Raw genomic sequence first — 24,407 nt, 5'->3', positions numbered from 1 at the left:
GACCTCCCTGCTTTTGTACTCCATCCCTCGCAATGAAGGGCAACATTCCATTCGCCTTCCTGATTACCTGCTGCACCTGCAAACTAACTTTTTGGGATTCATGCACAAGGATGCCGGCGCCTCACAACTTGAGCCGCCTCGGGGAAATCCCCTCCGTGCCTTTCAGTTCCGCGCGGAGGGGTTTCCTGTACGGGCTGCTCCTGCACACCCTCAACTTTGCCATCCTAGCCGGCCGTCCGGACACGCCATGGCGTACCATCTTGCCGTCCGGAGGAGGCGGGGGTCCCCGATGGAGGGCACTCTACGCAGGGGTCCTCCCACTATTCATCGGGGACTTGGCCTGGAGGGTGGTGCACGGAGCAGTGCCGTGCAACAAATTTTTAAGCCGGTTCACGGACTCCCAGGCCGCCTGCAATTTCTGCGGTCTGGAGGAGTCCGTGTTCCATGTTTTTATTGAGTGCACAAGGTTGCAGCCCCTGTTCCATTATTTGAAGGGGCTGCTCCTGAAATTCTGGCTGCACTTCAGTCCCACTCTCCTGATCTTTGGGCACCCTGTGCGGAGGGGAGCGGGTAGGTCCGAGGGCCTCCTCGTAGGACTGCTCCTGGGCACGGCCAAGGGTGCCATCAGCCGGTCCAGGCAGCGGGCGGTCGAGGGGGTCGTTCAACCTGACTGCCTGCCTCTCTTCCGCTCTTACATCCGGTCCAGGGTGTCCTTGGAGATGGAGCACGCGGTGTCCACCGGTACGCTCGCGGCCTTCCGCGAGAGGTGGGCACCGGAGGGACTGGAGTGCATCATCACGCCCGGCAACCAAATTTTAATTTGATTTTACGTTTTAAAGTTTAATTTGTTTTAATTGCCGGTGCTTTTAGTGTCCCCCTCTCCTTTTATAGGGGGCACTGGAAAAAGGAAAAATTTGATTTTAGTGCCCAAAGAAAAAAACCACATAAAAACCCCAAAAAAAAAATAAAAAAGTGCCTTGTAAATGTCTTGTGTGTGTCATCCAGGTCGGGTGGCACGGATACATGTTTTATGTTTTGCAGGTTAACTCAAAAGAGTTTCATGCACAAGGACCCCCAGGTCCCTCTGCACCGCAGCATGTTGTAATTTCTCCCCATTCAAATAATATTCCCTTTTACTGTTTTCTTTCCAAGGTGGATGACCTCACACTTTCCGACATTGTATTCCATCTGCCAAACCTTAGCCCATTCACTTAACCTATCTAAATCTCTTTGCAGCCTCTCTGTGTCCTCTACACAACCCGCTTTCCCACTAATCTTTGTGTCATCTGCAAATTTTGTTACACTACACTCTGTCTCCTCTCCCAGGTCATCTATGTATATTGTAAACAGTTGTGGTCCCAGCACCGATCCCTGTGGCACACCACTAACCACCGATTTCCAACCCGAAAAGGACCCATTTATCCCGACTCTCTGCTTTCTGTTAGCGAGCCAATTCTCGATCCATGCTAATACATTTCCTCTGACTCCGCATACCTTTATCTTCTACAGTAACCTTTTGTGTGGCACCTTATTGAAAGCCTTTTGGAAATCTAAATACACCACATCCATCGGTACACCTCTATCCACCATGCTCGTTATATCCTCAAAGAATTCCAGTAAATTAGTTAAACATGATTTCTCCTTCATGAATCCATGTTGCGTCTGCTTGATTGCACTATTCCTATCTAGATGTCCCGCTATTTCTTCCTTAATGATAGCTTCAAACATTTTCTCCACTACAGATGTTAAACTAACTGGCCTATAGTTACCTGCCTTTTGTCTGCCCCCTTTTTTAAACAGAGGCGTTACATTAGCTGCTTTCCAATCCGCTGGTACCTCCCCAGAGTCCAGAGAATTTTGGTAATTATAACGAATGCATCTGCTATAACTTCCGCCATCTCTTTTAATACCCTGGGATGCATTTCATCAGGACCAGGGGACTTGTCTACCTTGAGTCCCATTAGCTTGTCCAGCACTACCCCCCTAATGATAGTGATTGTCTCGAGGTCCTCCCTTCCCACATTCCTGTGACCAGCAATTTTTGACATGGTTTTTGTGTCTTCCATTGTGAAGACCGAAGCAAAATAATTGTTTAAGGTCTCAGCCATTTCCACATTTCCCATTATTAAATCCCCCTTCTCATCTTCTAAGGGACCAACATTTACTTTAGTCACTCTTTTCCGTTTTATATATCTGTAAAAGCTTTTACTATCTGTTATTATGTTTTGCGCAAGTTTACTTTCGTAATCTATCTTTCCTTTCTTTATTGCTTTCTTAGTCATTCTTTGCTGTCGTTTAAAATTTTCCCAATCTTCGAGTTTCCCACTAACCTTGGCCACATTATACGCATTGGTTTTTTAATTTGATACTCTCCTTTATTTCCTTGGTTATCCATGGCATGTTATCCCTTCTCTTACCGTCCTTCTTTTCCACTGGAATATATTTTTGTTGAGCACTATGAAAGAGCTCCTTAAAAGTCCTCCACTGTTCCTCAATTGTGCCACCGTTTAGTCTGTGTTCCCAGCCTACTTTAGCCAACTCTGCCCTCATCCCACTGTAGTCCCCTTTGTTTAAGCATCGAAGCATAGTACGCTCGTTTGAGACACTACTTCCTCACCCTCAATCTGTATTACAAATTCAACCATACTGTGATCACTCATTCCGAGAGGATCTTTTACTAGGAGATCGTTTATTATTCCTGTCTCATTACACAGGACCAGATCTAAGATTGCTTGCTCCCATGTAGGTTCTGTAACATACTGTTCTAAAAACAATCCCGTATGCATTCTATGAATTCCTCCTCAAGGCTACCCCATGCGATTTGATTTGACCAATCGACATGTAGGTTAATATCCCCCATGATTACTGCCGTTCCTTTTTAACATGCCTCCATTATTCCCTTGATTATTGCCCGCCCCACCGTGAAGTTATTATTTGGGGGCCTATAAACTATGCCCACTAGTGACTTTTTCCCCTTACTATCTCTAATCTCCACCCACAATGATTCAACATTTTGTTCATTAGAGCCAATATCGTCTCTCACAACTGCCCTGATATCTTCCTTTATTAACAGAGCTACCCCACCTCCTTTCCCTTGTTGTCTCTCTTTCCGAATTGTCAGATACCCCTGTATGTTTAATTCCCAGTCTTGGCCAACCTGCAACCACGTTTCTGCAATGGCCACCAAATCATACCCATTTGTAATGATTTGTGCCATCAACTCATTTACTTTATTTCGAATGCTGCGTGCGTTTAGGTAGAGTGTTTTAATACTAGTTTTTAAACCATGATTTTTAGTTTTGACCCCTCCTGCAGCCCCTTTATATTCATACATATTGTCCCTTCCTATCACCTTGTGGTTTACACTTACCCCAGTGCTACTCTGTTCTGTTGCCTCCTGCCTTTTGCATTCTTTCTTGGGATCCTGTTCATCTGAGCTCTCACCCATTCTAACTAGCTCAGAGCCCTTTCCTGGGTTCCGAATACTCCTTGCAATGAGGCACCGAGCTTTCATGCTTGCCTTTGTATTACACTTTGACCCTTTAGAATTTTGCTGTACAGTGGCCCTTTTTGTTTTTTGCCTTGGGTTTCTCTGCCCTCCACTTTTACTCATCTCCTTTCTGTCTTTTGCTTTTGTCTCCTTTTTGTTTCCCTCTGTCTGCCTGCATTGGTTCCCATCCCCCTGCCATATTAGTTTAACTCCTCCCCAACAGCACTAGCAAACACTCCCCCTAGGACATTGGTTCCGGTCCTGCCTAGGTGCAGACCGTCCGGTTTGTACTGGTCCCATCTCCCCCAGAACCGGTTCCAATGCCCCAGGAATTTGAATCCCTCCCTGCTGCACCACTGCTCAAGCCACGAATTCATCTGAGCTATCCTGCGATAGTTCTCTCAACGAAGGAAGAGCATTAAATGTAAGATTTCTTTCAGCTGATTTATTTTTAAGCTGATTGAAAATAGCCAGGGAGGTCCTTTGGCCGGGAATAGGAGCGGACCAGCGTGGATTTCTTTAATTGTAGGTTAGGCTTTTTCCAATGGTATTGCTTGTGTCTGTGCGTGGATTCAAAAAAAATCGTTATTGGGGAAAGTTGGCCTTATGACCAGAAAGTGCACGTAAACTGCTTTTTAACGTACACCAGCGCCAGAATGTATGGCACCAAATATTCTAGCGCTGGTTGTCGGCACCGGCGCCCCAACATTGGGGAAATTTTTAACTAACCTTCAGCGCCAGAAAAATCACGTCCACTGCTGGGCAAAAAAGGGCCTATGGCCTGTAACACATTGTGTAAGACAGTGATCTTGCAAGCATGGCAGGCCTACATAAATGTGAAGTGTACTCACCCTGACAACCCTTGTGAGGTCGTTAAACTTCTTGCGGCATTGTGTGCCAGTTCTGGCCACCGTGTCTGCCACTGACACCTCCTGGGCTTTTAAAGATGCTGGGCTCAGGCCTCCTTCCACCAACCAGATGGAGTGCAGGTCACCTCCTCTCAATGGCCCGCACTAACGCCTCAGCAGCTGCTAGAATCGCCATGCACGTTGCCTGCCCTCTTACTGAGCCATCTTTCCCACTGTGTTGGAAGTGGGCCGGGTCATCTGCGCATACGTGAAAGAAATTGCTGCACCCTCAAGTACCGCCTGCGACTGGGAAAATTGAAACGCATCTGCGCATGCGCAAAATGTTGAACTTTTTTTAGTGTCGTGATTTTCGGCTGGGGGGGCAACAACTTCCTTGTGTAAAGCCTGATTTTGTGCCCCTAATCATCGAACCTCATTTTTTGATGAATTTTGTAGATGAGGGCGCAAACTTTTCCCAAGTGGTATCAGGATCGCCTCAATGCCTCAAAATCACAAAAGCCGAAAATCCAGCCCTCAGTGCTTTGTCCTTTTTTGCACATTTGCCATCTTCCACTCCTCTGGTGATACTTCAGCATTTATGAGGTTCTCTCTCTCCCACTCACACACATGGAATGGTCCGTTGTAAAATGAGTTTAGGCAATCTCAACCCAGTTCATATTGGATGTGACTTAGACAAAGCTATCTCTAATTAGGCACAGTTTAGAAATCTCCTTCAAAGATGGCTATAAAAATGGCTATACAACAAATGGGAAGTTAAGCCTCCATTTTGTCTGTGCTATTTTTGACCTGTAAATGCTTAGTGTTACACTGAGTTTTTACATTAGATATTTTTCAACAGCACAAATAATTCCTGAAAGCAAGCCTGCTCTCCCCATGGCTGGGTGCCGTTACTTGAGGAGGCAAATAGGAATTTGTTGTGTAGGAGGAGGGAACGGGGAGTGACAGGGCGACCTTGAGGGGGAGAGGAGAGGAGAGGTGAAGAAGGTGAGATCAGCAGATCCAGATCACCGAAGGTAGGATGATTAAGGCATAGAACAGCAGCCATCGGGGAGGAGAAAGAAAGCCGGTCAGGGGGTGGGTGGGATGAGAGGATGGGAAATACATTTTGGAGAGGGGGTTACTCTAAAAGGGAAATGAAGTGGGGTAGGGGTAGCTTGTGAGGGGCAGTTGCAGTCAGTGGAGTGGGGGCTGGAATGATTGGCAGCCAGTGGGTGGCTTAGAACGGGAAACACTGCCAGCAGGATGAGAAGTGGTCAAAGTCTCAAAGGACTCATGGGATTTGGGGTAATATATTAGCATGGATTGAGGATTGGTTAATGGACAGAAAGTAGGAATAAACTGAACTTTTTCGGGTTGGCAGGCTGTAACTAGTGGGGTCATCAAGATAGGCAGTCTCTTGAAATCGAGGAAGACTTGCTTCCACTCTAAAAGTGAGTTCTCTGGTGACTACAGTCCAATCCGGGAATTACAGTCTCTGGAACAGGTGGGACAGACAGGAAACAGTGGGTGGGGAGTCTGGTTTTCTTCACGCTCCTTCCTCTTTCTGTGCTTGATTTCTGCATGCTCTCGGCGACGAGACTTGGTGCTCAGCACCCTCCCGGATGCTCTTCCTCTACTTTGGGCAGTCTTTGGCCGGGGACTCCTCGGTGCCGGTAGGGATGTTGCACTTTATCAAGGAGGCTTTGAGGGTGTCCTTGAAATGTTTCCTCTGCCCACCTGGGGCTTGCTTGCCGTGCAGGAGTTCCGAGTAGAGCGCTTTATTTGGGAATCTTGTGTTGGGCATGCGAACAAGTGGCCCGCCCAACAGAGCTGGTCGAGTGTGGTCAGTACTTCGATGCTGGGGATGTTGGTCTGATTGAGAACACTGACATTGGTGCGTCTGTCCTCCTAGGGGATTTGCAGGATCTTGCGGAGACATCGTTGGTGGTATTTCTCCAGTGATTTGAGGTGTCTACTGTTACCTAAATAACATTAACTGCACTTCATATAAGCAGAAGAGAAGGAAATAAACTAGCTGTAATTGTTCAAAAGGTCATTTAGTAACTTGCAATTTTACCTATTTTATAGTATTTCACTGCAAAACATTCAAAGTTGCAAATATTTATGTATATGTTTTGGAATTCAAAACAGAATTCTATAATCCTTTATTTAGCAATGGTGACTGAGAATTGAGGATGAAATATTTTAATGTATGATGCATGACAGTAAATAGTGACATGCTCTTTTACAGAGTGCAAATTCCACTGCACCAATGGCAACTGTTTGAAATTTGGAAACCTGATTTGCAACCAACTAAATGGCTGTGGAGATAACAGTGATGAGGAAAACTGCCCGCTAGTAACCGAGCATCCACCTCCAACAATCTTTAACTGTAAGTGTTGAACTTAGCTCCTATTATGCATTACTTTCATTGGACAGTTGGAGAACCAAGATTGTATTTTGTTTTTATTGCCACTGAATTTACTTTGCTCGAAGATGAGTTATGCAACATACAATATTATTTGAGGCTTTTCATGAATTTGTTTTTGCATCTTGTCTCTGCTGTTTTGAGACCTGTAAAGCTACTGTATTGGCAGATATCATATCATATGGATGCTTTGAATCGAGTAAAGTGATTTTTGAAATGTTGGAAATAGCAGTTAACCTCGAATTGTCATTTGGGCAGACAACCGAGTACATTTAGCCCTGGTCTTGACATAGTGGCAAGTCGCATTTGTTGCAGGTGGAACTGTGAATCATCTTTATTCTTGGGCCCACATTAAAGTCCCAAGTTTCCACATGATTTGCTCCTGATTTTTAGGAGCAACTGGTGTAGAACGGAGTATCTTAGAAATCGGAATTCTCGTCATTTAGTTTGCTCCAGTTCTAGTCAGTTAGAACAGTTTCACTTTGGAACATAATTTTTTTTTCAAAAGGGGGCGTGTCCGGCCACTTACACCTGATTTCAAAGTTTTGTGAGTGAAAACTTACTCCAAACTAACTTAGAATGGAGTAAGTGAAGATTTTTGTACGCTCGAAAAAACCTTGTCTACACTTTAGAAAATCAGGCGTAGGTTACAAATCAGGCATAGGGAATGGTGGGGGGGGGGGGGGGTTTAAAGGGAAGTTTACAAACATTAAACACTTCAGTTTTACAAATAAAGAGCCATCATCAATAATAAATGATAAATACATCAATAAATCAACCAATAAATCAATCAAAAAAAATTAATAAGAAATAATTTTAAAAAGGGGTAGGGGGGGAGAAGGGGATAAAGGGGAGATTGGGGGGAGGGAAGGAGATTGGGGGGAGGGAAGGAGATTGGGGGGAGGGAAGGAGAAAGGGAGGGGGGGAGATTGGGAGGGGGGGAAGGAGACTGGGAGGGGGGAAGGAGACTGGGGTGGGGGGCAAGGAGACTGGGGAGGGGGGGGAAGGAGATTGGGGGGGTGGGGGGGGAAGGAGAAGGGGGAGGGAGGCTGAACGGGCCGGGCCCGAGACTTCGGGCAGGGCCCGTCCCCAGCAACAGATTTACAGGTAGGTGGCGTTGGGTCGGGTCGGGGGGGTGGTGGGAGGGAGGTCGGTTCGGTTCGGGTCGGGGGGAGGGAGGAAGGGAGAGGGAGGTCAGGTCAGATCCAGTCCACGGGGTGGGGGTCCGGTCCGGTGGGGGGGGGGGGTCGGGTCCAGTCCGGGGGCGAGGGGTGGGGGCGCGGGTGTCAGGTCCGGTGCGGGGTGGGGGGGGGGGGTGTCGGGTCTGGTGGAGGAGCAGGTGTCCGGTCCGGAGGCGGGAAGCGCGAGTCGGGTCGGGAGGAAGCAGGAGCTGGCCGTGGGAGGAGCCTTATTCACGCAGCCCCAGTGAAGCCATTCGGCCAGGGCTAGGGACTGCGTGCTTCGGGCCCTTCCCACACAGTTTCGGGCGCCTGGAACTACTGCACTTGCGTGCCCACTGTAGCGCGCATGTGCAGAGGTCCCGGCACTGTTTTTGGCGCAGGGACCTGGCTCCGCCTGCTACAGCTCCTGCTGCACTGCGCCGAGGGCCAGAGGACCTGCAGGAAGGTGGAGAATCTGGAGGGTTTTTTTAGGCGCACATTGTGGCGCGAAAAACGGGCGTCCAGGTTGGGACTGCGCCGTTCTAGGCGCGGCTCGAAACTTGGGCCCCATAACTGTGCTTTGCTGTTGATATCAAAGATGACTGTTTTGGTTACAACAATTTAGCTAGTTAAAATACAAGAGAATTGAAAACTTAAAAAAAATGTAACTTAAACCACGATCTTACGAAAAGCAGCATTCCCGACTTAAAGCGGAACCATCTTTATGAAGGTTTTCAGAAAGGCTTTTTCCGCTTGTTAACACGCAACGTGATGATGAAAATTGTTGAAAAATGTTATAGGGACAATTGCATATGGTAGCATCAAGACACCTCTCATCCTTCCAAAATGTCTTGCTTATTATAATACACAGTCATACAGCACCGAGGTAGGCCATGTAGCCCAACAATTGTGAGCTTAGTCCTCTCACTCTCCTACCTGCTCAATCTTCGACACTTCAAACAAGTACCTAAATCCATAACACATAGCTTCTGCTTCTATAATTGTTTGTTGGAGAATTTCACAGTCTGAGCACCCTCTCCTCTAAAAACATTTTTTCTCCCCTATCCTTTAATACTTTTTATGAGTACCTTGTACTTGTGCTCTCTTGTTCCTGTTTTGTCAGCCAATGGAAGCAATCTATCACTGTTAACTCCATGATGGCCGTTAATAATCTTGAAGACAATTACCAGGTAACCTCTCTGCTCCAGTGGAAAAAGACCCATCTCCTCCAGTCTCTCTCGATTACTTTAACCCCTCAAACCTTGTAACATACTAGTGACAATGAAATGTTGGGGCTGAGATATATTGGTGTTCCACTAGTTTAAGCAGACAGAGTAACAGTAATCCTAATATGTAAGTGTATGCTGTAATTAACATTTGGGGAAGTCTATTATATTTTTGTTGCGGGTATTGACCATGAATTCCAAATTCAGCTGATAAGATTTGCCAAACTGCGCTGAAAATAATTCAAAAATTGGCATTCCTACTTTTAAAAAAAAGTTTTCCAACATTTATTATGGTTTGTAGTTAAAGATCCAACTGGGATGAATTTTGTCACTTCCTGCTTTGCAGTTCTAGCTTGTAAGTTGAGCATGAAGAAATTATTTGGTTGTATAATAAGTTAACTTTAAATTAAAGAATTGGCAGCATAAAATGGAGTCGGTCTGCATTTAAATGTTCACAATACTTTCTAAAGAAAAATAATGAATACGTTGTGAGCTGTTGCATAATTTTTTAGGATAGCTGACAATTGATTGGCATGTATTGAGGTTGTACAAGTGTACTCTTGCTCGGTCAATTTAATTTATTCTCAGGAAATCTGTTTTATATAGTATGAACAGTGAATTTAATTGAACAAAGCATGGATTAGTACATCTGATATTGAATACATAATATTGTCTTTAAACATGTCTGTGTATTCTGAGGATTAAGCTGGTGGTTTGGGAAAATAAAGCACATAGGGCTCAAAATTGGCCAGGAGTTGCTCCGTTTTTTTGTGGAGCAACTTGATTTTTCTGGAGTGTCTTAAAAATACCCATTTTGCACATTCAATTTGTGCCAGTGTAAGTGAGTTAGTTAGGATTATTTTTAGTTTCGTTTTTTTTCAAAAGAGGGCGTTACCAGCCACCTACACCCGATTTGGCCATTTAGGCCACTTTGAACAACTAATAGTTGCTCCAAACTAACTTAAGCCAGCGTATTTGGCCACGTGGTCGCACAGAAAATCCTTGCGGAGAGTTAAGAAATCAGCGCAGGTAGGTACATCTGAGACCATTCGGCCAGAGATAGGAGCGGGAAGGGAAGCGGAGAGGACCTTGCAAAGCACTAAACAAAGCACAACATTCAAGAAGTATAAAAACATTCAAGAAGAAATAAAAAATAAAACTAAGTCCTACCTTTCTATCAAAACTCGGCCCGGGAAGTCAGTGGGCCAGCCGGTGTGGGAGTCCACTCAGCCGGGGATAGGTGCGGGACGACGGGGAGAGCACAGGCCACTGACATCCAAGCAGAAAATGATTTCTAAGATAAACTGCCAACCTGCCAAAGGAGACATGGAACCTCTACTTCCACTGGGTATTTCACTGACTCTCTCTCTGACTGACTCTCTTTCTCTCTCTCTGACTCTTTCGCTCTCTCTCATTCTCTGACTCTCTCTCTGACTCACTGACTCTCTCACTCTCTTGACTGACTCTCTCATTGACTCTCTGACTCTCTCTCTCTCTCCAGGGAATGTAGTTCTAGCCCGGAGCACGTCATGAGCCCAATCGGCCTGGGGTAGGGGCGGGACGCATCGGGTCCCACGCTGCAGAGGAGCTACTGCGCATGCGCGAAACCTCCAGTGCACATGCGGAGAGCTGCTGGCCCTGTTTTTCGCGCAGGGCCCTAGATCCGCCTCCTAATCAACAGACCGCGCCAAGCCATGGGAGAGGCCACAGAGCGGCCAGAATCCGGAGACATCTTTTCAGCGCCTTTTTCAGCCCACAAAGTCGGCGCATCTCTGGTGAGTGCACCAAAAAAATGGGTGGGCCAATCTTGAGCCTATAGTCTTACCTAGATCAGAGATCTGGATCTTGCAGCCTTAAAATTAGTGCTGTTTTTATAGAAACTTGTATTTGCATAATAAGAGGATCATCCCTCTTGCTGCTCCCCAGAATTCCATCTGACAAAATAAATGACCTTCATACAAGACAAGGGATAATTTGATAAAACTTCTATCAGCAGAAATTATAAGCTATTGTCTGTTACCCACAAATACATATTTTCTTCTTTTTCATTTCAAACAGTGCATTCTTATCAGTTGTTCTGTCATTTTTAAATGGTGACTCTCCTTAAACCAGTCCGAGCTCCTGTTGCTACTTTTATGTCTCCTGTCCCTGATGCAAAAATAATTTTTGCCACGGTGAGTAGCGGCATTGTGTATGTGTTGGAGAATCTTTTCTCTCTCCACTAATCCTAGCATAGCCGTAAGCACATTCCATAGGAACCTGTTTACTATTTCACTAGAAATAATCAGAAGAATGCTTCATGAACAGCAACAATGTTGCTACATGTGATCAGGTGAATTCTTACTGTGGTGTGTCTATCCTGCTGGACAGTCCCTGATATTTAAATCAGCAGTAGGAGTTAAAACTGATGGGAGAAAAGAACAATTTAAATTTTTCAGGGCTGGAGGACAAGAGCGGTAGCTCTTAAGAATGTGTTAATAAGATGCTGCCACTGGATCCACTGCTTTTGCAGAAATTGTTCTGTGAAGAGACAAACCTGAGGGCGGATAACGCCTTGCCAGAAGATGACTCCTCTTTATGATTAATGACATAAATTTCTACTTTAAAAAAAAATTTTAACTTTCACAATTACTGAGTATAATATGATTAGGTGTTGTATTAGCATTCAGCATTAAAGTCTTTCAAAGTTGCAGTAACCACTCTGTGTTTTCAGCATTGATTTCTTTTGTATGAAACAATGGCCCCAAGTTTCCACACGCGGCGAAAAAGGTGCACCTCAGAGCTGGGCGCCTGTTTTTCGCGCCGAAAACGGCGCCTGATAAAAAAACGCGGTATTCTCTGCTTGGCGCGGCGCATGGGGCGGAGCCTACCACTCGCGCCGATTTTGTAAGTAGGAGGGGGCGGGTACAATTTAAATGAGGCTTCTAGGTGCCGGCAACCCTGCGCGTGCGCGTTGGAGCGTTCGCGCATGCGCAGTCTGAAGTAAACATTGGCACTCGGCCATTTTTAAAAGTGCTGCAGAAAAAGTGAAGATTTGTTTCTTGGACCCCTGAAAAGGCTTGCATTTTAATTTTCTTGATATTTCTGTGTGTGAGGGAGTGCTTTTAGCAGCACTGCTGAATAAATCACCTGCTGAAATCAGTGAGTTCAGCTTTTCACTGCTAAACTTGCAGAACCGGTGCCTGCAAATTAAGGACTGTGTGTTTGGAGAAATAAAAGTGCCAATTCAACGTTGCAATGGATCAACTTCCACCAAGAACAAAGAATTTCTTGCATGAGGAAGCAAACCATTGCATAATATGTGGTGCACCCATTCTGCAAATTTAAATATAAAGATGTCGATGTGGCTGCCTCTCCCTGTCCAAATGGCCTCTGTCAGTCCCCCTCGCAGCTCGAAGGCTGCTGCTGTTCTTTCTTCGGCTCCCGCTGTTCTTTCTTCGGCTCCCGGCCAGCCACTGACGCCGCTGCAATCCCATGGCCGAATGGCCTCAAGTCCGTCTGGGTGCTGCATCTTTGCGGGGAATGAAGGCCTGCCTCAAGCACCAAGGCTGCTTGCTGCCTGCCCCTGCCCCCGAGACCGACGCCACACCGCTGCCTGAAAGGCCTGCCTGAAGCACTTTCACACAGGTAGGATCATGGTTTATTTAATCTTTTCTTTGCTCATAAATTTTTATTCAGGTTGGATTTATTTGTATAATATTTGTATAAGTATAACTAAGGATTGATTGTAGAATTTAATGATTTCCCTTCCCCCCCGCCCCCCCCCCTCCCCACCTCGTTCCCGACGCCTAATTTGTAACCTGGGCCTGATTTTTTAAAGTGTAGACAAGGTTTTTTCAGGCCTACAAAAATCTTCACTTGCTCCATTCTAAGTTAGTTTGGAGTACGTTTTCACTGTGGAAACTTTCAAATCAGGCGTCAGTGGCCGGACACGCCCCCTTTTGAAAAAAAAATTCAGTTCCAAAGTGAAACTGTTCTACCTGACTAGAACTGCAGAAAACTAAATGTGGAGAATTCCGATTTCTAAGATACTCCGTTCTACACCAGTTGCTACTAAAAATCAGGAGCAAATCATGTGGAAACTTGGGGCCAATGTCTTTCCCACTCCCCCCACCCCCCTCATTCCCACAACTTTGCTTTAATTTGAAATATGAAATGGTATTTTTATTTGTTGCTGTGAATTCTTACCCCATTTCCAATTAAATCGGTTCTACAATATGGCCTGGTTCCTTGGGCCCAAATTTGGCCTTTTTTTGGAGCAACCTGATTTTTCTAGAGTATCTTAAAAATCCCCATTCTACACATTTAATTTGCGCCAGTGTAAGTGAGGGTTTCGGGTGGAGTTGCTCCTAGTTTTTTGGAGCAACTAGTTTAGTTTGGAGTATGTTAGAAATTGCAATTCTCGGATATTAGTTTGCTCCAGTTCTACTGAGTTCGTTTAGGTTGGTTTTAGGTAAGGTATTTTTTTTTCGAAAGGGGGTGTGTCCAGCCACTCGGGCCTGTTTTGCAAGTTTCGGCAGTGAAAACTTACTACAAACTAACTTAGGCTGGAGTAAGTGCCCACTTTTGCAAGTTCAGAACAACCTTACCTAGAGGTAAGCTCAGTGCAGGCACAGCCGGAGAGGGGGTGGGAATTAAACACAAAAAGGACTGAAGCATTAAACACATCACTTAAAATGTCCAAAAACCTCTTTTGATGATATCTTGCCTTATATCTGCTGAATGAGGATAGTTGCTTCTCTTTTTATAAATAAACAAGTGTAGCCTCCCGGCTGAGGCAGGCACATCAACACCTAATTATGGCTAATTTGATCCTTTGGAAATCATCATACCCCATTAATCCAACCTATTACTTGAATGACTCACCTCATTTGTAAAACTAACTGTTTGGCATTGTGCCTCCGTCAGGGACTGACTGTTAGAGTAATGTGTTGTAAGCCGCCCTAACCCACCATTGTCTCCCACACCCCGTCCCAACCCATCGCTCCGTGTGTCCTTCCTCACTCCTGCACTCCCAACAGCAGCACTCTTCCCCTCCCCGCTCCACCCCCCAGCCCCCAACCCAACCCCTCGCAGCCAGCAGCAGGACCAATCTGTGTGTTTCAGATACTGTAGTGCAATTAGTCGCTGGCTTCCTCGGTCCACGGACACCCATCCCACTGCAGCAGGAGAGATCTCCGAGCCACGACACACCACACCAGCATGCCCCTCGGTCATGGCTAGGTGCAGGAGGCACGCATGACTGAAGGGATGAGGGATGTTTATCTTTTGCAGGTGTTCCTTAAAGATTGTGTTTGGCATGTTAATGGACCAGGAATCAGTTGTAATGTTAAGTAATGAACTTTATTGATATGCTTACAATGTACTTTACTTTAGTGCAATAATAATAAAACCATTCTTGTCATGATTCTGTCTCAATGTACAATACATTTCATTGAAATCTTTACAATGTACTTTACTGCAATAAAATCATTGTTGTATCAAATTTGATTTGACTCTTTCCGATCACTTAACAACCCCAATCATTTATATAGTTCCAAAGTTAGAAAACGTAGTAAACAATTTCAATCTGTAAACAAAATTACTGAACAACCATAAGATAACTTTAACGCAGTAAATTTAAACAACTTACTAAGATCACTTAAAAACTCTTTGATCACTTATATACTTGTACAGTTACAAAACTTAGTACACAATTTCAATTTGTAAACATTTCCAACAGTGGCATCAAATCTACTACATCAACACCAGCAGCAAAGAAAGGCTGCACCCAGCTCTCATCCACATCTCGGTGCATGTGCACTGCCTCATGGGGAGGGGGGTGTAGGGGAAGAGAAGGGGTGGTGGGGTGTAGGGGAAGAGAGGGGTGGTGGGGGGAAGAGAGGGTGGATAGGGGAAGAGAGAGGGTGTGGGGGGGGGCGGAGAGAGGGGGGTTCCCTGCTTGGATTCTACAGAGGCTGATACTGGGATTGCAGTGGGAGGGGCATTTGATTGGTAGGGAGGTGTGCGCTTATTGCAGCAGCTAACTTTTCGATGGCCTCTGCCAGCATTGGCACTGGCCGTGCCATTCCCGCACTCAGTTCACGTGGCATAACGGCTATTTGCTCACACAGCGCTGTCAACTCATCACCAACCCCTCAGATGGTGCCCTCGAGTGAACGGGTAAGGTCATTGCCCTCCACACCCAATGCAATAACGACAAGTCCATTTGTTCAACGCTGCTTTTCAGGAGAGCCTACTCGGGTTCTCCTTACTCTCCGCCCGGCTCTGCCTCGTGGCACCACTCCAGTGCGAGGCGCAGGGTGGGACACTGGGGCCCTGGGTGTTCCACACTGCATTCCACCACTGCCACCACCACTGGGACCCTCTACCTCTGACACTGGGGCCCTGGGTGTTCCACACTGCATTCCACCACCGCCACCACCACCACTGGGACCCTCTACCTCTGACACTGGGCTCTGGGTGTTCCACATTGCATTCCACCACCACCGCCACCACCACCACTGGGACCCTCTACCTCTGACACTGGGGCCCTGGGTGTTCCACACTGCATTCCACCACCACCACCACCACCACTGGGACCCTCTACCTCTGACACTGGGGCCGTGGGTGTTCCACACTGCGTTCTAACTCCACCACCATGACCCTCTCCCTCTGACACTGGGGCCCTGGGTGTTCCACACTGCATTCCACCACCACCGCCACCACCACTGGGACCCTCTACCTCTGACACTGGGCCCTGGGTGTTCCACACTGCATTCCACTATCACCACCACCACCACCACTGGGACCTGCTTCTTCTGATAATGGGACTCTGGGTGCTACAAGCTGCATTCTACCACCACCACTGGGACCCTCTACCTCTGACACTGGGGCCCTGGGTGTTCCACACTGCGTTCTACCTCCACAACCGTGACCCTCTACCTCTGCTAATGGGGCTCTGGGTGCTACAAGCTGCATTCTACCACCACCACTGGGACCTGCTTTTTCTGACACTGGGGCCCTGGGTGTTCCACACTGCGTTCTACCTCCACCACCGTCATCCTCTACCTCTGAGAATGGGGCCCTGGGTGCTACAAACTGCATTCCACCATCACCACTGTGACCCTCAACCTCAAAGGATGTGAAACCATGGAATGTCTTACCAGAACTTGCATCATTAAGCGCAGATGGGTACGCGAGGAGACGATGACATGCCGCATCAGAACTTAAAGCACCACGGAAGGATGGGGGTGGATGAAGGAGTGGAATGTTGTAGGAGAATTCATGGTATTCTCTGGGATAGTGAGGCCCTGCACTATGAACTGATCCATATTACGATCGACATTCTTCCCTGAACACACATCCATTCGCCCCTCCTCCCCGTCACCACCTTGGTCTTGATCGCGTGCATCTGACTCTTCCTCTGAATCTTCTGGATTGACATCATGTTCTGCAAAATATAACCGAACAGTCAAATGGTTAGCAGCACAGGAGTGGGCAGGATGGGTGACATGGATAGTCTCGCACATAGCTGGCCAGGCAGCAGGATGATTTGAATGGTCACGATGCATTTTCAGGACTTACCCTCTCCCAAGCGTGTGGGCCCAGCTTGTGCATCACTGATTGCCTTTCTCCAGGCATGACTCATCATGGCAGCGACCCTCTGTTCCAAGGGTGTCAGTGGGTGCAGATTTGGCGGGCCTCCTCCTGTTCGTGTTCTTTCCCTTTTGTTGTGAGCCAATTTCTTCTGCAATGATGAAAATAGAACTTTTAAGAGAGGGTGCCTTTCTGCCGGGTGGGTCATATACAGCTGGTCACATTTAGAATTGCAATTCAATTGAGAAAATGAAGATATTACTTACACTAACGACTTGACCAAGGTCCTGCCATTTCTTTTTACACTGGGCTCCAGATCTCCTGGTATTCACCACTGCGCAGTATTCGTCTGCAAGCAGGTCCCAGCGTTTCTTGATTTCTTTGGGTGCCACCTTTGTGCGGCCTCTGTTGCTGGTGTCCAACTCCTGCCATCTACCCTCACTGACATTAACTAGTGTCTCGACTTCGTCATGCAAGAAGTTCTTCGTTCTCGCTGCATGTTCTTGCATTGCTGTACAGGTACTGGATTTCCACTCAGTGATTATTAAAAACATAGTCCTTTTCTTGCATGCATGTGTGAAGCACCCCTTTGCACTCCAAGAATCACGTAAGACTTTTCACTCCTTCCCTTCCTACACCCATAAATCACACAGCTCGCTGTAACAGAGTGCCACGTTTTCCCTTTAAATGTCCTTGCTTGCACCTATGCAGCACCTTTTCAGCACTCCTCTGCACAAGAATCAATAAAATAATGTTCAATCCTTTTCCTACCTGCAACCAAAAATCCCAGCCAGCTTTAAATGCGTGCCACGTTCTCGCTTTAAATGGCCGATTGCCAAGGTCGAGGTTCCATTGAGCATGCGCGCACGTTGCAACGCGCATGTGCAACGAAGCCGGCTGTATTTAGACTCGCAGGGGCTTAGCCCCGCCCACCTGCAGAGTACTATAGGCTTGCTCCGCCCCAGGAAGACAACGCTGCACCACGCCACGCCACGGTCCAGGAGGACCGGAGAATTGCTGTAATTTATTCCGGCGCACCTTCGAGCCCAGGCAGGTCATGTAAGTGTCGGAGGTGCGCCATATTCAACAGATGCCGAAACTTGGGCCCAATGTTGCTACATGTGATCAGGTGAATTCTTACTGTGGTGTGTCTATCCTGCTGGACAGTCCCTGATATTTAAATCAGCAGTAGGAGTTAGAACTGATGGGAGAAAAGAACAATTTAAATTTTCCAGGGCTGGAGGACAAGAGCAGTAGCTCTTAAGAATGTGTTAATAAGATGCTGCCACTGCTTTTGCAGCAATTGTTCTGTGAAGAGACAAACCTGAGGGTGGATAACGCCTTGCCAGAAGATGACTCCTCTTTATGATTAATGACATAAATTTCTACTTTAAAAAAAAATTTTAACTTTCACAATTACTGAGTATAATATGATTAGGTGTTGTATTGGCATTCAGCATTAAAGTCTTTCAAAGTTGCAGTAACCACTCTGTGTTTTCAGCATTGATTTCTTTTGTATGAAACAATGTCTTTCCCACTTCCCCCACCCCTCTCATTCCCACAACTTTGCTTTAATTTGAAATATGAAATGGTATTTTTATTTGTTGCTGTGAACTCTTACCCTATTTCCAATTAAATCGGTTCTACAATATGGCCTGGTTCCTTGGGCCCAAATTTGGCCTTTTTTTGGAGCAACCTGATTTTTCTAGAGTATCTTAACAATCCCCATTCTGCACATTTAATTTGCGCCAGTGTAAGTGAGTTAGTTAGGATTTTTTTTTAGTTTCGTTTTGTTTCTTCAAAAGGGGGCATTACCAGCCACCTACGCCTGTTTTGGCCATTTAAGCCAGTTTGGACAGGTAATAGTTGCTCCAAACTAACTTAGGCCAACGTATGTGGCCACTTGTGGCTCGCACAGAAAACCCTTGCGGAGAGTTAAGAAATCAGCGCAAATAAATACATTCTAAAGCACCAAGCATTAAACAAAGCACAAAAATAAGCATTCAATAACAAATAAAAAATATAAGGAAGCCGAGAGGACCTGCACCTAGCACCAGGACTTACAAAGCATTAAACAAAGCACAACAAGTAATAAGCAATTAACTAACAAATAAAAAATAGAAGGAACCTTGCACCTAAAGCACCAAGACCAAAGAAATAACTAATCAATCAATCAATAACAAATAAAATATCGAAGTCCTACCAAAACACGGCCCGGGAAGGCTGTGGGCCGCCGATGAGGGAGCCCATTCGGCCAGGGATAGAGGCGGCGCGCTTCAGCCCCTCCCACACAGCCTGCAGCACACTCTCTCAGATTCTGGGGGCACTGTTTTCAGCGCCGGGACCTGGCTCCTCCCCCGAATCCAGTGGCCACACTACGCCACCATCGATGAGGGGCTGGGGAGCGGCCAAACTCGGCCCGAAGATTTTTGGAGCACTTCGAGGCGGACAAAAGCGGCGCACCTCTGGCGAGTGCACCAGAAATCTGTACTGGCCAAATTCTACCTCCTTGAGTGCCAAATTTGCTGCATTTATACTGAATGGACAACTGCCCTTTTCCTGTCGCCTCTCTTCATGTGACAGATACAGCTCGTCACATTTAGCAACAGAGGTGTCTTCCTTGGCTCAGTGATGATACTCTCGCCTCCAAGTCAGAACGTTGTCGATTCAAGTCCTACTCCTGAGACTTGAGCACACAATATAGACTGACACATCAGTGCAGTACTGAGGGAGCGATGCACTGTTGGAGTTGCTGTCATTCGGATTAGATGTTGAACTAAGGCCCTGTATGCCTTTTAAGGTGAACGTAAAAGATCCAATGGTACTTTTGAAGAAGAGCAGGGGAATTTTCCTGGTGTCCTGGCGAACATTTAACGGTCAACCAACATCACTGAAACAGATTATTTGGTCATTACCTCTTTGCTGTTTGTGGGACCTTGCTGTGTGCAAAATTAGCTACGTGTTTCCGTTCATTAAAACAGTGACCGCACTTCAGAAGTATCTTTATTGGCTGTGAAGCATTTCTGAAGATTCAGTGGTTATGAAAGCTGCTATATAAATGTTAGTTTATTCTTTATTTGCTTTAGGCATGAGTCAGCATCTCTCACAGTGGCTCCCATTTTTGTCGGGTTGCTGTGTGAGGTGTTCCTGGGTATTTGAGAATCATCTGCAATGGGTTCTCTTCCCGCTCCCAAACCTTTTACTTCTAGTATCCCCCAAGGATCTATCCTTGGCCCCTCCTATTTCTCATTTATATACTGCCCCTTGGCGACATCATCTGAAAACACTGTGTCAGTTTCCACGCATACGCTGCCGACACCCAGCTCTACCAACCCACCATCTCTCTCGACCCTCTCCAGTCTCTGTGGGCTCAAGTTTCGGCCCGAGTTGCTCCTATTTTTTTGGAGCAACTAGTTTAGAATGGAGCATCTTAGAAATTGCAATTCTCGGCATTTAGTTTGCTCCAGTTCTAGTGAGTTAGAATAGTTTCATTTTAGAACAGATTTCTTTTTTCAAAAGGGGGTGTGTCCAGCCACTTACGTCTGTTTTGCAAGTTTAGGCAGTGAAAACTTACTCCAAACTAACTTAGAATGGAGTAAGTGTAGATTTTTGTACGCTCAGAAAAACTTTGCGTACACTTATAAATCAGGCGTAGGGAACGAGCGATTGGAGGGGGCGAGGGAAGTTTACAAACATTATACTGCACTTTTACAAATAAAGAGCCATCATCAATATTAAATCAATCAATAAATCAATCAAAAAAAATAATTAAAAAAAAATTAAAACATCAATCAATAAATAAAAAATTATTTCTACTCACCTGCAGCACCGGGAGCACTCCAACAACGTGCTGGGATGGCACCGCCCCCCCCCCCCCCCCCCAGTGTCTGTCTCTCTCTCTCTCTCTCTCTGTCAGTGCCTCTCTCTGTCTCTGTCAGTGTCTCTGTGTTTCTGACAGCGAGGGGGGAGGGAGGGGGGGGAGAGAAGTGGGGGAGAAGAAGAGAGGTGGAAGGAGAAGAAGGAGGGGAGGAGAAGAGAAGAGGGGGAGAAGAAGGGGGAGGAGAAGAGAGAGGCGGGGGGAGGAGAGAGAGGGGGAGTGGGGTGGGGGAGAGAGAAGATGAATGGGGGGGTGGAGAAGATGAATGGGGGGACAGGGGAGAAGAAATTGAATGGGCTCTGCCGAGGACTTTGGGCAAGGGCCCGCACACAGCCGATGCCGGGCCGCTGCCGGCAATGACTCTTCGGGCGGGGCCTGCCCGCAGCGAGATGCCGGGCGGGCGGACCCCGTCAGCGACGAAGAAGCCAAGCCCCTGCCGAGGACTGCGGGCGGGGCCCGCTCGCACCAGATGCCGGGGCGCCGCCGCCAACACTTCGGGCGGGGCCAACCCCCAACGATATGCCGGGCGGGCGCGCCCCGCCGCCGCCGAAGAAGCCAGGTCCCCGCCGAGGACTTCGGGCGGGGCCCGCACGCAGCAGATGCCGAGCCGCTGCCGACACTTCGGGTGGGGCCAGCCTCCAGCGAGATGCCAGGCGGCCTGACGAGGTAAGCGGTGTCAGGCCACTCAGTCGGGGATAGGGGCAACATCCCTTTGGCCAAGGATAGGGTCGTTGCCCGGAGACAGGATGCGCTGGGAGGGCCAGGAGCTACTGCGCACGCCCGCAGCTACCGGCCCTATTTTTGGCGCAGGGCTGTAGCTCCGCCCCCAGCAGCTCCTGCTGCGCCGCACCGAGGTGGAAACGGGCCTACAGCTATCGGAGAATTGCGAGGTAAGTATCCGGCGCAATTTTTGTTCTACAAATTAGGCGGGCCTCTCCGATGTGCGCCGTTCTAGCAGGGGTCCGAAACTTGAGCCCTGTATGTCTGACTGCTTGTCTGACATCCAGTACTGGATGAGCAGGAAATTCCTTCAACTAAATATTGGGACTGCCAAAAACTCCGTTCCCCAGCCACCAACTCCATCTCGCTCCCTGGCAATTGTCTGAGGCTGAACCAGACTGCTTGCAACCTTAGTATCACACTTGACCCTGCACCATCACTAAGACCACCTATTTCCACCTCTGGAATGTCGCCCAACCCCCCCTGCCTCAGCTCATCTGCTGCTGAAACCCTCATCCATGCCTTTGTTACCTCTAGACTTGACTATTCTAATGCACTCCTGGCTGGCCTCCCATATTCTATACTCTGTAAACTCTGCTGTCCGTGCCCTAACTCGTACCAAGTCCTGTTCACCTATCACCCCTGTGCTTGTGACCTAAGTGGCTTCCGGATAAGCAACGCCTCGATTTTAAAATTCTCATCCTTGTTTTTAATTTCTTCCATGGCATCGCCCCACCTTACCTTTGTAATCTCCAGCCCCACAACCCTCCGATATCTGCGCTTTTCCAAATCTCCGATTTTGATCATTCCACCATTGGCGGCTGTGTCTTTAGCTGCCATGGGCCTTAGCTCTGGAATTCCATCCCTCAACCTCTCTACCTCTCGTTCCTCCTTTTAAGATGCTCCTTAAAACCTATTTCTTTCTGCCCTAATATCTCCTTATGTGGCTCAGTGTCAAATTTTGTTTGATAACACTTCTGTGAAGTCCCTTGGGACGTTTTACTATTATATAAATTGTACTAATTATAACATGTAGCGGTCACTGTTGTTGTAGTATATCTCTTTGCATATCCAGCTTCGAAGTAGCACCTTCCAGGAGCCATTGTTCCAATCTTCAGAGTTTCTTGCCATATGACTGACCTCTGCCTTCATGAAGCATTGTTGAAGGACCTATGCAGAACTTGCATTTCACTGATCTAGTTGCTAAACAGTCTCTACATTTTCTGGGCTCCGTTAAGTAAGGTGCATGTGTATACTTCATAACAGACGGAAGGAATCTCATGGATCTCTCTCTAGTTCAGTTTGAGTACTCTTGTGCTGCAGTTATTCTGCCACTTTCATAGTTGTACCAAGTGGTTTGGAAGCGGGTCAATATGAAAGTGGCAGTATAACTAGGGCATCAGACCGTACACTAAAAGTGTTAAGACTCCACTTTGGGTTGAATTACACTGGCTGCAGTTAGAACCCCAGCCTCAAGCATAGTGACTTTTCTGTGTATGTCAAACATCCAACTGACCACAAAATGGCAAATGTATAAACAGATTTTATCAGTTGTGCTGGGTGAGAATTCTTCTACAGTATGATGTAATTTAAAAAAAATAAAAGGTGTAGAAACCAAGTCAGTGGTAGCACTCTCACCTTTGAGTCAGAAGGTTGTGGATTCAAGCCCCACTCCAACGACTTGAGCACATAATCGAGGCTAATACTGCAGTGCAGTGCTGAGGGAGTGTTGCACTGTAGGAGGTGCCATCTTTCGGATGAGACGTTAAACTGAGGCCCCCTCTACCCCCTCAGGTGGACATAAAAATCTCATGGCACTTTTCAAAGAAGAGCAGGGGAGCTCTCCCTGGTGTCCTGGCTAATATTTATTCTTCAATCAACATCATTAAAATCTAGTCATTATTACATTGCTGTTTATGGGCTCTTGCTGTTTGACAATTGGCTGCTGCTTCCTAGATTACAACAGTGACTACACTTCAAAAGTACTTCATTGGCATTGAAGCACTTTGGGACATCCTGAGGTTGTGAAAGGCACAATATATTTGCAATTTGTTTCTTTATATGGTATTAAAGAAAACCAAAAGAAGTTAATATTTTCTAAATTGCTTATTTCCTCTTCAATGCCAGGGTCTGATTGGTTATGAAAAATGAGAGTGCTAGCTGAATAGGTTTGGTTGGATTCTGCTTTAATATGCGATAGCTTCAGAGGAGGTGAAATTTATCAAGTTCATTAAATATTTAGTAGTCTGGTGCAGATGTTAATGAAATGGATGATGCTATTTTAAGAGCTTTAACAATGATAGTAATTTTCAGAGTGGGATTACTGACTTGCACACTGAAAGTCTTTGAATTCTAATAGTGTTTGTCATCATCCTGGCTGTGCAAGACAGATGGGTCATGAATACTGTCTAGACAGACTGTGCCCGAGTGAAGCTGTGGTCTCTGAGGACATACACTGAGATGCTGGCTTAGGTAATTGGAAAAGTAAGGACATATTCTCCTCTAATCAAATACCAATCAATGCAGATATTGGTTTAGGGTCTAGAAAAAGTACTCTGTTTCATATAACAAGTCAATAGTTATCACAGTTTGAAGTTCTGTATTATTTAGCTCTGGGGAAAAGAAAGTATGTATGATAACATTATTGACTTTGACTCTAATTTGTATAGTCTGCAGATTGATCAGATTCTGGCTAGTAACAATGCTGATTCTGAATGTTCAGGCATGCAGCAACCTGTTTCATTTTAAGCATAAAGATTAATAGGTCGATTTTAACCCTGCTCGCCTGATCGGAATGAGCTGGTTAAAATGGTTACACACTTCCCTCTCTGTTCCAACGTTGCTCCATCCCACTGCAGGCAGGCGGGGACCTCATTAGTACTTAAATGTTGGATTCTTATGAAAACAATTAGGACCCCGATGTGATTTTAACTGCTGATTGTGGCAGTCTCACACCGTGCCGGACCTGCCAGTGGAACCTGGCGGCAAGCAGGCGAGGTTCCAGAAGATGTCCTGAGCAGTAAGGATTTTATTTTTTGGTTTTCTTATGGGCTGAGAGCAGCAGGAGTGTTTTTCTGGGC

General features: G+C 46.5%; 1 protein-coding gene across 3 annotated transcripts in view; it reads left to right on the top strand.

Annotated features, from left to right (window-relative positions):
* Nucleotides 1-24,407, top strand: part of ldlrad4a (low density lipoprotein receptor class A domain containing 4a) — a 440,909-nt gene that overhangs the window by 173,053 nt on the left and 243,449 nt on the right. For all 3 annotated transcript variants that reach the window (XM_070896472.1, XM_070896482.1, XM_070896491.1), the window contains one exon: nucleotides 6,590-6,730. In XM_070896472.1, coding sequence (XP_070752573.1) covers nucleotides 6,590-6,730 — 141 coding nt within the window. The remainder of the gene's footprint in view (nucleotides 1-6,589; nucleotides 6,731-24,407) is intronic.

The sequence above is a fragment of the Pristiophorus japonicus genome, chromosome 1 (assembly GCF_044704955.1).
Source record: "Pristiophorus japonicus isolate sPriJap1 chromosome 1, sPriJap1.hap1, whole genome shotgun sequence".
Lineage (NCBI taxonomy): Eukaryota > Metazoa > Chordata > Chondrichthyes > Pristiophoridae > Pristiophorus > Pristiophorus japonicus.
Note: the sequence above shows the minus strand (reverse complement) of the source record. Positions and strands in the feature narration are given on the sequence as shown.